Source organism: Blastocystis sp. subtype 4 (assembly GCF_000743755.1).
Source record: "Blastocystis sp. subtype 4 strain WR1 chromosome Unknown seqid_0268, whole genome shotgun sequence".
NCBI lineage: Eukaryota > Bigyra > Opalinata > Blastocystidae > Blastocystis > Blastocystis sp. subtype 4.
The window spans coordinates 954-14091 of NW_014569279.1; the positions used below are offsets into that span (position 1 = coordinate 954).

The window sequence follows — 13138 nt, forward strand, 5'->3', positions numbered from 1 at the left end:
TGCAGTCTTGCTTCTGAGGCTGGTCAGCTGGAGCTGAATGTGATGGAGCCTGTGTTGATCTACAACGTGTTCAACAACATCAACATGTTCACTCGCGCCACCAAGACTCTCCGTACTCTGTGTGTTGATGGAATTACCGCTGATAAGGCTCAGTGCGAGAAGCTTCTCCACAACTCCATTGGTATTGTTACTGGTCTGCTTCCTTACATTGGCTACAAGAAGTGCTCTACTGCTGCTAAGATTGCTAACCAGACTGGCAAGTCCATTAAGGATGTCCTTGTTGAGCAGGGATACTGTACCAAGCAGGAGGTCGATGAGCTTCTTGTCCCTGAGAAGATGACTAAGCCCAACTACATGACCAAGAAGTAAACGTAATCGGACTCTGTAGAATGGATTGTTTGTTGTTATTACCGTTTTGAATGATCATTCGCACTTTGGTTTCCATTTCTTCAATGGCTGGTTGGGGATGTTTATACGTATGTAATTCACAGAAATATCGAAATCCCAGTTGCAAGAAGACATTACTGCAATTCTGAAGGAGGCGAATTTGGATGTTTTAACCAGAAAGAATGTCCAGCAGATGTTAGAGGCAAAATATGGAGTAAAGAAGAAGGATAATAATGAGATGTAGTGTAATATGAAGCCGTATCGGTCGGATATCAAGGCAATTATTGCAGAGTACTTGATAAGTCTAGAGAATAGGGCTGAAAACAAAAAACCAGTATGAGTGACATGAGACAGTGATTGTTAGGAATCTCCTCAGAAGAAGGAGACAAAGAAAACAGAGACAAAGAAAAAAAAGAAAGAGAAACCGAAGAGTGAGGGTTCGAGTGCTTCTGAACGTACTCTTCCACAGTCTTCGGATTCGCCAAATGATGAAAGTTCGTTATCTGATGTATCAGAAGAAACTACGGGATCATCTCCAAAGATGCAGCGGAAGAAAACGTATACAGCTGATTCTGTACTTGCACAAATTATTGGAAATGAAGCGATGACAAGAAGCGATGTACTGACAATCCTTGATTAACAACTAGGCTCTACGCAAGTTTTATGAATATGCAAATGAACACAATTTGAAGAGTAATAGATTGATTCAATGTGATGCGAATTTGCTTGCTCTCACAGAAAAGGATGAAATTCATTTCAACGAGGTTATGATATCCTTTTATTCAGAATGCATGTGTTTTCTTGATGAAAGGGAATCGTGTCGACTCATTTGAAAGAGGTGGGTACCACATTGGTCGCAACGAAACCCAGAAAACACGCCAAAGACACAAAGATTGTAATAATGGTGAAGCTATCTCCAGAACTGGCAAGTGTCACCGGAGTTGATCGTTGTGAGCGTACTAAAGTGTCTCGCTATTTATGGAACTATATAAAGGAAAAGAAACTTCAGGATCCTTCTGATGGTCGAAGAATTCTTTGTGATGAAAAGCTGAAATTGGTGATGGGAAACAGTTCGATCTCGATGTTCGAGATGGCTGTTCGTGTTATAGAGATATCTGATACCTAGAAATTGATTCAGAAACATATGACAGTGGATGGAAAAGAAGAGGTAAGTATCGATCCCAAGGATATCAAGAAACGGAAGGAAAAAAAGGAAAAAAAGGAAAGGAAAAGAAAAGAAACGACAGAATGTAGGAATGACTGGCTTCCATAAGATGATAGCGGAGAAGAAGGGAGGATTTCAACAAGAATATCATATTGATGAGGCTCTTGCTGCATTTATCGGGAAAGATTCATGTAGTCGAGTTGAAGTAGGAATGATCTATGATTGTGACACTGTAGTATACTAAAGCTATATGGGACTATATCAAGGCTCATGTAGGAATCGAAGATGGTAATAATTAATAGAACCTTCAGAATCCAGAGAATAAAAGAGAGATTCTCTGTGATACTAAACTGAAAACGGTTCTTCAGGCAGATCAAATCAATATGTTTCACATAGCAAAGAAGTTTAAGGATCACATGAAAGAGTGAGGTTTTTGTTATAAACAAGTTAATTTTACAGATTCTTTAACATATATAAGCACTTTTCTAATTCTCCAATTGTTACTTCATCTCCACAGCTTTCCAACCACCGACGCTTGGAATTAACCACATCTAGTACATCATCATCACCACTGTTTTCAAGTTCCACCATACGCATCTCAATTTCTCCTTTCAAATCTTCAATACACTGTAACTCCATTTCTTTCTCTTCATCCAATGCTTCTTTCTTGATTGTCTCAATCATATCATCCGTCAATAACACACTATCCAACATTTCAATACGAACAGGAGCATTGCTTCCAACAACTGTAGCAGACGCAGAGAAAGCTCCATTGATATCAATCGAGAAAGTGATGCTAATCATACTACGAATGTTATCATATACTGGAATATCCTTCGCCATTATCAGACCGATTTTTGCATTCTTTGCTACAAGATCACTGTTACCTTGATAGATGCAACAACGCATACAATCTGGGTGATCCTTATTTGCAATATATGTCTTTGTACGAGAAACAGGAAGAGGTTGATTCCTTTCAATGATTACGTCCATATACTTGCCACGAACTCGAATACCCAGGTCCAGAGGAGTAGTTGGATGGATAGCCACATGAGCGAAAGGATGTGGAGGAACAGGAGGAGGAGCCATTGGTGGTACCTGCATTGGATCGACAGGAGGGATTGATGCTGATGGCATGGCAGGTTCAGGGTCTTGAGCTGAGACAGTCGAGACCTGGGGCTGTGTTGTAGTGGATTCAGGATCAAACATAGAGCTGGTCCGAAGGGGAATTGACTTCACATCTTGTGCCAATTTATCACGAAGTGATCCAGGAGAGTGAGGATTTGGTGGAGTTGAAGGAATCGCAGGCTTCTCTCCACGCCGCATCACAGGAGAAATGCCTGAAGGCGAGGATGAGGAATTGGAACGCTTCTGCATCTCTTGTGAAGGCATATGGATGCTAGGCTGATCTGGAAGAAACATTGTAGGCTCATTCCCGATCCGAGGACTAATGTTATTGTTAATAGGAGTAGGAGTTACAGGAACGGGCAATGGACCATCAGATATCAATGTTAATGCCTGAACAAGAGCACCACGACATACAACTTCACGGGGATCATATCCAGTAAGAATTCGTAGAGTAGGGAATACATTTAGAAGCTCTTTACGAATTAATGGAATGTATGAAGAACCTCCAACTAATGCAATTCCAGAAACAGTCCCAATTGAGACATTATATGTACTCATACAGTTTCGTACAATCTCAATCGAACGAGTAATAGACTCACGAATAACATTCTCAAACTCTTCTCGAGTTATTGACAACTGATAATCTTCATCTCCATTATAACGTGATAAATCGAGATCCATTCGCGTACATTCCACAGATGATAATTCCATTTTGATATTTTCACAAAGAGAACGTAATTCGATCTCCAGGCGAGGGTTCTGACGACTATCAATATTCTGATCGTGGAGAATCTTTGCTCGAGCCACACTCATCAATGCATTAGTGAAATCTGCACCTCCGAGACAAGGATCACCATCAGTAGCAATTACTCGGTAATCATTCACGGTTACCTCCAAGATTGAGATATCGAACGTACCACCTCCCATATCATATACTAATACACGACTGTTATCGATATTGGTTTGAATTGAAATGGCTACAGCAGCAGCAACAGGTTCATCCATAATTCGCAATACTTCAAGATTTGCAAATCGAGCTGCAACACGAATACACTTTCTCTGAGTATCGTTGAAGTTTGCAGGAACCGTAATGACCGCCTTCTCGAACTTCTCTCCAGTAGCATTTTCAGCCAATTGAACAAGATAGTTGAGGATCTTTGAGATAACATACTCAGGGTAATATCTTCTCCGCTTATCATTCACATAGAATTCAACTTGAACACGATGTTCCGAACCTTCCACAATATTGAATTGCCAAAGATTCTTCAGACGTTGGACAACCGCATCATCGTATCGGCAACCAACCACTCTCTTAATTTCGTAAATTGTGTTCTTGGGATACTTAGTTCTGAAGAAATTTGCTCCCGCACCAACTTTTTCCTTCTCGCGAAAGCAAACAACTGAAGGAATGTTTGTATTACCAGACTCATCTTGAACAATCTTAATTTGCCCATGGAAGAGAAGAGCAACGGATGAAAACGAAGTACCAAAATCAATTCCAAGCACGCGACCTTCCATTTTCTCTAACAAGGTAATTTGAGATTAACGGAAATGCCGCGGTATAGATGTGAATAATCGCGGTGAAAGAAATACTGGTAATAACGAAACAATGATCTCCAAAACAAGATTATCAGTATATTTAGTGGATGTATGTAAGACTTGAGGAAGAATTATTCGAGACCCTCAGATCACTGTAAACGCTTTCGGCTGATATGGGAATTTGCTTTCAGAGAAGAGAGCGTTAATTCCTCTGGATCCATCCGTAATATACATACTTTCCAAACATATCTGACACTTTATGAACTAGACTCTCTATTTGATATTGCACTGGATGAACTCCATTTATTCTCACGTTGTATGTATAAATTAACCATATTCCTGACTTTTGAAGAACTCTTTCTTTTCCATGTATCCATTATAGTAGTTTCATTATCATATCTTCAATAAGCCTCAACAAATGTTCACAAATATCCTTATGAAAGATTGCATTTTAAATATACTTGTACATATTGGACTGTGTACTCTTAAATGAAATTTCAAATTGGAGACGTTTTTAATGGATGGAATATCATTCGAACCATCTATGCGAATGACTATCGTGAGGTGTATGCAGGTGAGAATCTGTTTAGTTGTGTTACTTTAGTACTGGATTGTAACAACAAAGTGAAGGAGTATTACCTCATTATCCTACTCAAACCGGAAATTGATCATTCGTTCAATTTCAAGGCTTTTTCACCGGAGGATATGATTATCAATGCAATTCCAGAACTCCAATATCGTGATTTCCATGGTATCATCTTTGTTTGAGATGTGTAAGAAGGCAGGTGGTCCATGTGTTTATGCTGATGGTACTACTGAAAGTGGCTATGAATATAATTTCTTCGTTTGTGAAAACCTTGATCGAAATGTCATGAAGTACTTTTCAAATGAAGAAGGGACGATTCCAAGTACCGTCTATTTTAAACATGCTTCTCGAATGGTCTTATTATACTAATACAACTCATATGTAGTTCACCATTCTTCAGAAGTTCAAGGATCGTAGTAAGTGCCTCTATTCTGTGGGACCGTATGATTTCTACGAAACTAATTCAAAAATAATCTCAAGTTGTCCACCTCGTATCTTTCTTCTTAATCAAGCTTTTTCACAAAGGTAAGTTCTGGTCACTCATTTCATTCCAGAGACTCACTCAAATTTAATCACAAATTTGATTCAGTTTCAGTTATGAAAGGCAATGGTTGTTCTGCATTATCATTCTTATGTATAGAACCTACCATTCGTGATAACTGTATTTCGTTTTGTTACATTCTCTATTTCTGGAGAACAGGTTCCCTCCCATGGTTGAACACGATGGATAAGGAAGAAGAGATTGTACAGAAGATTGCTTTTATTGATACAGATTCAGCAACAGTGACGGCTGAACTAGGTATTCGAGAGATAAGGATTTGTTGTAGATTACATCCATTCTCTTTTAAAGCAGTTTACTAATAGTGATGAAGATATTAACTTCCCGAAAATCCGTCACGAATTCAAACTACTTGGTGGCGTTATTCTCGATGAATCATCCATCCTCACGGATTCACCTACTGTTGGTCGTAATACTATCATATTAGGAATAGATAGAACGAGTGAGCGTTTCACCTAAACGTACTCCAACTCGGTATAATTTACGTGAGGCCATAGTTAGTGCTCGAGAACGAAATGAACTCGAGAAGGAACGTACAATTGCTCTGACCTTGCATATGCGAAAGGCTGCTGCTAAGAGAACCCCTGTGAAACGGTCTTCTTCGGAGCTTTCTCAGGTTAGTATGCCCGAGAAGGATCCATCAGAAATGATCGATACTTCTCAGAACAAAGAAATCATTTTCGAGAATCCAGAGCAGGTTGACCAACTTCTGGACAAAGAAAAGGCACCTGAAGATCGATCAAAACGAAGAAGAATGTGAGAATTATGCAAATGGTTCAGATGTAGATTGAACATGGTACGAAGTGTTGTTACTCCTTTCGTGGTGGGATCTGCAATCCTCCTAGGGAAGTATATCTTTGAGAACTGATTTGTTTGTTAGTCCATTATTCTTTCTTTCGGGGGTCAATGGTATTCCCTTTTTATTCGAATTAGGAGTAGAGTGATTTGGCAAAACATACAATTCTCTTAACACAAGTTCAAGGACGCAGTTCAAGAACGTATGCTGATTTCCCAACTGTCACACAGTGTATGAGAGGTACAAACCAAGGTAACTCTTTGAGATATAGCTATTTGTGAGTCCTTTGTTGAGGAACTGAAAAGAATGAATCCTCATATGTCACACATTACTTATACAGTAAATGATATTTTCAATTATCTAGATTCCATGAATGAATGCAATCTTCTTGTGTATGATTTGGATATAGTTTTCATAAATCTAGGTTTGAACCATTGAAAGGTGGATACTGTGCTTTCGGTAAGGCTGGAATCAAGGGAAAGTTACTTCAATATCTCAACAGTGTAATCAAGATGTAACTGTTTATTTGTTCAAGCAAACATCTGCTATTCTCTTTCCTGTGATGAGTTTTCCCTCCGGTATATCCTTCCATGGTCAGTCAATGAATTAAGATCAAGAGACCATTTTTCCTTACAATTCGGGCAAACACCTTTTTCGGTACCATCATTATTTGATTCCATGCTCATTAGGGTTCGATAGGCACAACTATGATGAAGCCTGGCACCACAAGCATGAGGACAAGATAAACCCTATTCTAAGAAAATCCATGAAATAGTACTCCCACGACTGGATCCATACATACAGGACACTCTGGATAGCCTACTTCCCTAATCAGCCAATTTCCCATTTCAGCAAGCAACCGAGGACCACCAATCACAGTTGTTCCATTTTCAGTAGACTAAAAGTCAACTTGGTAGTGAACACCAACATAACGAATGAGCCAATTGTGATCGAAGAAATATTGAACTACATCTTCCTTACCTCCTTGAAATAAGGAAGTTGGGTCTATTACATCATCTCTATAAATCAGATTCAAAACACGATTTAACTGTTCCATTTGAGTTAGCAGATCTCGGAGCTGAGAAAGATAACTAGAATTGAAGATATTAAGCTTAGTATACCCTTCAGGAAGTGAACTCTTCTTGGCGATCGCATCTACCACCTATTTTCGTTATAAAGATAATGCAAATACTGTGTTTACATAACAGTAATAGTATTCACCGTCATCACAACTGATTTCTCGAATAGCAAATCCTAAACGATGTATTTTGGAGTTAATAAGTTCAACAACGGGTTCAAGCCGATAATCGCCTAAAAAGTCATAAAACAAGACTGTCCGAACACTCATACTCACGATTCAGTGCTGGTATTATTTCATTTTCTAATTCCCGTTTTGTTACAGCGTTTCGTGCCTACTGATTACGTTTCTACTTGAATGGTACAATGAGTATCTGTAAAAGGGATCTGTGATAAACACTATATAATGGAGAGTTCTCCGAATTCATTGATACGACAATCTGTTCTTTTCAAATAGCCGGAGAAACACCTGATGCTATTTTTCTTTAAGTTGATAGCTGCCAGTTTTTTCTTTTCATGTCTGGTTTATGCCCATACCAGTTTGAGTTCATCAGTGCAGTATAGTTGTCTTTTGATGATAAGTGTAGATCAGTAAGGAACTAGTAGATCCTAATAATATGACAACAGAGAATGTTTCACTGTCATCCTCTGACCGTGTTCTCATTCAATCGACAGTCCATGGAGTAGACAAATGGGTCATCCATTCACTGCATGCAAAGGAACCTGATATGATACTAGATCGATTCAGCTCGGTTTCAGCAATATCACCGGATGGAAACCATCTTATAGCTGTAGAAAGGAATATGCTGAGGGTATTCGATACGACTACGAAAAGGTGTATCGGTTACCACAGTATTCCAGAAAACTGTGTAATTCATCGAGTAAAATGGAGTGATAATGGCAATGCTTATGGTGTTTCTACCCATGGAATTCTCCGATTTCAACTCGAAGATATGAATTCATTGCCTGTGATAGCAAACATTGATTTGTCCCTTGACGTGGAAGCGGTATATGATATCCAGATTGATGAAAACTGTGAATTTTATGTTGTTCAAATGTTTGATGGGACTATGGAGAAGATGCAGTATGGAAAATTCAATTCTTCCCACTGCACCGTCAAAAGGGGTTGTGCAGCTTGTATTCTTCATCCCAATAACGGTTTCATCTCTGGTCATTCTCTTCTCATTTACTTGGAAAAAGAGGTTAGCAAATCTCCCACTTATACACTGTGTTCAGAATCGATAAGCGAAAATGGACCGGATCCAGGACCCAAATATCCACGTACCTTCGGTTCAGACATTGAAGATCATACTCCTATCTATCTTGTCCCTGATGATCAGGGTTCTTATGTAACAGTATGTACAAATAATGGGTGTTTTCTTTTGTTTGATGCTTTGAATGGAATTTGTATATTTACGTTTATCTATGATTTCAGTAAGGTGATTGCTGTAACTCCCCATCCCAGTGGTGGTTTTATCTTCATGCGAGAGAATCAATTGACTATCATGCGAACAACCCTTGATCCTCAATCAATCGTTTCTGCTTATGCTACTCTGCGGAATATAGATATTGAAGCATTTCATATGGCATGCCGTTTACAACTTGTCAGTCCGGATTGTCGTTTCCTTTATCCATTGATTCAAGGACTGTATAAGAGTCAAAAGAAAGAGGCGATAGCCCAGTTCAAGATACTTGCAAAATCACTGACATTAATCGATTCGATGAAGATGATGTCCCTAATTGAACAGAATGCAACCTTGATTGCATTGAATAAGTTCCTGTGGAAACTCTATTCCAGTGGGAAACAGATTCAGTGGTTGAAAGAAATTGAGAACTGGTGTAATCAGCAATGTGAAACACCTTTACGAGAAACTCAAAGGGTCAAGGCAACGGAGCCTTCAAGGGGAACACCAGATGTGATTAGTTTAGCGAATCAATTCAGGAGTGAAGGAGTCTCGCTTGAGAGTGATGCTGGAAAAGCAGTACTGAAGAAAATGTTTCCAGATCCATTCGATCGTGTGAAGTATCGAACCCAAATCCGCAAATTAATGGAGGATATGGAAATGGAAGAGTACAAGAAACTAGCCGATCGAATGAAGGAAAAAGGCATTCAGGTGGAGGATGAGTATTGGATAGCGATTCTCGAAGAAATCTATGAAGATGAACAGAAACGAGAGACTGCAAACAAAGAAATTCGTCAGTTTATGTGAACACTTGTTTGTTCATCATTAAGAATGGGAGATCCAATTTCGAATCATGACGATGATGATAATGAAAAGACCATAATCTCACCTGCAAAGAGGAGAATGAGACTCATCCATATGTTGAAGGTAGATGTCATTGCTATCGTTTTACTTCTAGATCATTGCATCAATTGCTCTATGGTATTCATTCTCAATTCTTGCTACAGTTGCCAACAAAACACTAATCATGGAAACAGATGGTGTTAATCCATTGACTCTCACCTTTTTCCATGTTCTTGTTGGATGTATTTGTGATTGTAAGAGTATATAGATGTGGTTACTCATAGTTATCAACATGAGCATCTTTCATAGAAAAGAGTTTCTGTTCTATTATCGTCATTTCAGTATCTCCGATGTTGGCCGTTATGTGTTTCCTTTATCATTGGCAATGATGGGTGCTAAATACCTTACCTATAAATCATATGGAATGATTCCAGTGTCTCTTACACATACAGTAAAAGCATTACAACCATTTTTCAATGTTCTCATTGTATTCCTTTGGACTGGGAATACGGTGGATATTCGGACTTTCCTCTCCTTATTTCCCATTATCATAGGTGTGTCATATGCCTCTGTGAAGGAGATCGAGTGGGTCGTTAGCTATTCGTTTCATCCTAGGTTTGAACTTGTTGGTTTCGTTTGTGCTTTATTATCTACGATTATTGGTGTTTGGCAAGGAATCTACCTAAAGATGCTAATGAGAACTGGACTTCAAAAGAATTTTGTAGCCACAAAATCGTTTAATTATAATCAGATTCATTTGTGCAATGCAACCATTAGTAGCATTCTTCTCTTTCCTCTCGTGTTGTATATGGAGTATTCAAATTCCTCCTTTCATCATATCCATGTCAAGGGAGTTCTTTTAAGTGCATTACTACAATATCTAAGTTCGATTTCGTCGTATTCTGTATTCAACAGGAAATCGTCTCACTATTAGGCAATGTATTTGTTATCATCTCTCTCATATTCGATTGCGAGTACTTTTAAGAGGTTGAGCATTATTCTCATCACTTCTCTCATTTTCCATAAGAAACTGTCTACAGGGAATATATTTGGAATTACTACTGCGTCTATCGGTAGTTAAGGTATATGGGATCAAGTGTAGGTGCAGTTCTTTATAATATTGCTAGTAAGAAGAGTAAACAAAGGCGAAGGCTTCCAGAATTAGGAGTAAAAAGAGACTTATGGACAACTGAGTTTGTCATTGTCAAATGATTAGTTTAGTTTTTGTGGTGTCTTATTTGGGTGCTGACTATTTGTTAACCAATACTCTCTTTTCTAGTCATTATAATGGATCATCCAAGCGATTCAGGATCCTCATGTCTTTTTATTGTTGCTCTGTTATGACTAGACGATAGTGACTTCAACTTGGACCTTGATCAACTGTTTGGAGTAGATGTTGGTATTCACCTATAGATTGTATGATGCTCTTGTAGAGAATCAAGAGTATAGTTTCTTTGATTGCAAGAACTATAGAGACGAACAAGGAGAACGTCAAGATAACGAACAAAATGAATCAGAATCCTCAGTAGGTAGCTATAATGATGAATCTTCCATCGGAGTTGAACAAATAGAAATCAATCAAGAGGCATTGGATCATTCGTATTTGGCTGTTATTTCGAATCGTGATGGAGGTAACGATCATCTGGTTCATGATATTACAACGGAAGAAGTTATCAAACCAGAAGTCCATTCCATTTTCAACAATGCATGTATTATTCCTATAGATGTAATAATACTAATGACTTCCCATTCATAGGAAATGATCCCAATGCCAGGAGATAGGATACCTTATGTAACAACGAATCCTACTGTTGTTCTCCTTCTTCTCCAATTGTTGGGATTACGATCTCAATCCGATGAGACAAAACTGCTTCCCTGTTTGATTGGATGTCATGATGATACTCCATTGGAATTACGTTATGGCTGTACTATCTCGTTAGAGAAGGCTCATTTCGTTTATCTTTATCTTTTATTTAATTTGTATAGGATGAATCTTCCTACTGTCTGGGAGTTGTGTTCAAATGTGACAGACGATGTATTGTGGAATCATACAAAGTGGATCCAATCAGTCGAACTGTTAATGGAGTGGTGGATGTTGATGCTTCGAATAAGGTCTAGGTACGAATACTCGATGAAATCTCACAACCAACAATCAAGTACCCTTCTTTTGTAGATAATTCTTATATAGCGAATCCGATTTGTAGGAGTGATTGAATTGGTTAAGAACAGTGAAGATGCCGATTATGGGAAGGGCTGCTTTTCTCAATCAGAATAATGACAACTATCAATATGAAGATATGGCAGTTAAGATCCTGAAGAAATCAAGCAATTACTACGTAGGAGTTGGAGTCGGTCTGAAATTGTAGTCAGAGCTCAGTACTCCAGATGTCTATAGGCTATTACCTTCGGACATGCAGGAATTGAGTTTCTTCGTTTGCCATCAAATGTTGACAAACTACGAGGAGGAAGCAGCTTTGTTTCGTTGTGAGACTGCAGAAGAACGATTGAAACAAGCGGAGTTGCTTTGCTGTGAGAAATCGGAATTGCTGTGTAAGTGTGGTCAAAAGTTGGGCTCATTTACCAATAATGAACGACTTAACATTTTTGGTGGAAATAGTGTGAAAGGAGTGTTTGTGAACCGATATGGCGCTTCTTTCAATGTAATGACGACACGGATCCTCGAACACTATGCACGAGTAACTCCGCCTTCAGCCGAAGATACTTGGTTTCCGGGTTATACATGGCAAATAATTGTATGTGAAAATTGTAGTCATCACTTAGGATGGCTCTTTTCAACAGGTAGGATTGGGAGTGTGAATGGAAATATAGAGTTGGATCTTCATCCGAAACGGTTTTTCGGCGTTCCTCTATCAGCTGTTCTTGTAAACTGAAGTGTTTAAACAATCACACAAGAAATGAGAGAAGAAGTCAGCAATACACGAAAATCCAAGCAAAAAAATCGGAATGGTTAGAAGTCCCCAAACAGCCCAAAACGTTCTCACCAACCTTCATGATCAAACAAGATAGATTCTTACAGTATCACAAATAATACCATCACAACTGTCATTGTATATACAACATTCTAGACATTAAGATTTCCTTTTTCATTCACCGGACAATATGTCTCCCAATCCTCATGAATCTTCTTAATATATGGAAGATATATTGCTAAATACAGATATATGGAGTTTAGGATTCCAAAAAAGAAGAATGAGAGAGACAATGTAGGTCTACAAGATGTAATGAAATTGATATGATTACACTCCAAATAGAGTATTCTCTTTAAGATGAGGTATAAAATCACTGCAATAAAGGATTGTTACGAATCCCAGATCTTTGACGACTTCCCAGAAGTCAATCATCATTTATCTATCGCTTACGAGAATAAAAAACAAAAATACAGAGATCTTTTAAATGACACAAACAGTCAAACTCACAAAGTATCACATATATGAAACTTATACTTTTCATTCTGTCGTTTCTTTCGCCTCACCCATTTCACTTTCCTTCGTATTACTTGCTTCAGTGGTTTCGTTGCTAAGCTCTATTCCTTCTTCTTTCACTTGGTTGCTTTCTTCCTTCAGTTCTTCACTTTCTGCTTTAATCTGAGCACTTTCTGTTTTCACTTCTCCACTCTCTCCCACCTTATCCTTCA

General features: G+C 38.5%; 5 protein-coding genes across 5 annotated transcripts in view; 3 read left to right on the forward strand and 2 right to left on the reverse strand.

Moving 5' to 3' along the window:
- JH06_5708 (aspartate ammonia-lyase) overlaps nucleotides 1–369 on the forward strand; it is a gene marked incomplete at both ends in the record, with an annotated part of 1298 nt that extends 929 nt beyond the window's left edge. Inside the window, 2 exons of the mRNA XM_014670482.1 lie at nucleotides 1–22; nucleotides 49–369. The exon at nucleotides 1–22 is cut by the window's left edge and continues 929 nt beyond it. Of these exons, the coding sequence (XP_014525968.1) occupies nucleotides 1–22; nucleotides 49–369 (343 nt within the window). The remainder of the gene's footprint in view (nucleotides 23–48) is intronic.
- Nucleotides 370–1288: 919 nt separating this feature from the next.
- On the forward strand, nucleotides 1289–1980 carry JH06_3918 (upstream activation factor subunit spp27-like protein; the record flags this gene model as incomplete). The annotated part of the gene is made up of 5 exons (XM_014670483.1): nucleotides 1289–1489; nucleotides 1514–1637; nucleotides 1669–1757; nucleotides 1789–1824; nucleotides 1855–1980. 5 exons carry the CDS (start codon nucleotides 1289–1291, stop codon nucleotides 1978–1980), a joined length of 576 nt encoding a protein of 191 aa, XP_014525969.1.
- A 25-nt stretch (nucleotides 1981–2005) lies between these two features.
- Nucleotides 2006–4198, reverse strand: JH06_3919 (hypothetical protein; the record flags this gene model as incomplete). Its single annotated transcript, XM_014670484.1, has 2 exons — nucleotides 2006–3915; nucleotides 3952–4198. 2 exons carry the CDS (start codon nucleotides 4196–4198, stop codon nucleotides 2006–2008), a joined length of 2157 nt encoding a protein of 718 aa, XP_014525970.1.
- Nucleotides 4199–6705: 2507 nt separating this feature from the next.
- JH06_3920 (nhypothetical protein) lies at nucleotides 6706–7508 on the reverse strand (the record flags this gene model as incomplete). The annotated part of the gene is made up of 5 exons (XM_014670485.1): nucleotides 6706–6909; nucleotides 6939–7058; nucleotides 7089–7179; nucleotides 7210–7322; nucleotides 7353–7508. The coding sequence occupies 5 exons, from the start codon at nucleotides 7506–7508 to the stop codon at nucleotides 6706–6708; spliced, it is 684 nt and encodes a 227-aa protein (XP_014525971.1).
- Nucleotides 7509–8040: 532 nt separating this feature from the next.
- JH06_3921 (drug metabolite transporter superfamily) lies at nucleotides 8041–12300 on the forward strand (the record flags this gene model as incomplete). The annotated part of the gene is made up of 16 exons (XM_014670486.1): nucleotides 8041–9443; nucleotides 9471–9567; nucleotides 9599–9737; nucleotides 9768–10068; nucleotides 10099–10387; nucleotides 10418–10556; nucleotides 10586–10618; nucleotides 10705–10801; nucleotides 10839–10882; nucleotides 10917–11209; nucleotides 11240–11437; nucleotides 11470–11571; nucleotides 11602–11683; nucleotides 11713–11819; nucleotides 11850–12236; nucleotides 12265–12300. 16 exons carry the CDS (start codon nucleotides 8041–8043, stop codon nucleotides 12298–12300), a joined length of 3747 nt encoding a protein of 1248 aa, XP_014525972.1.
- Nucleotides 12301–13138: the final 838 nt, after the last annotated feature.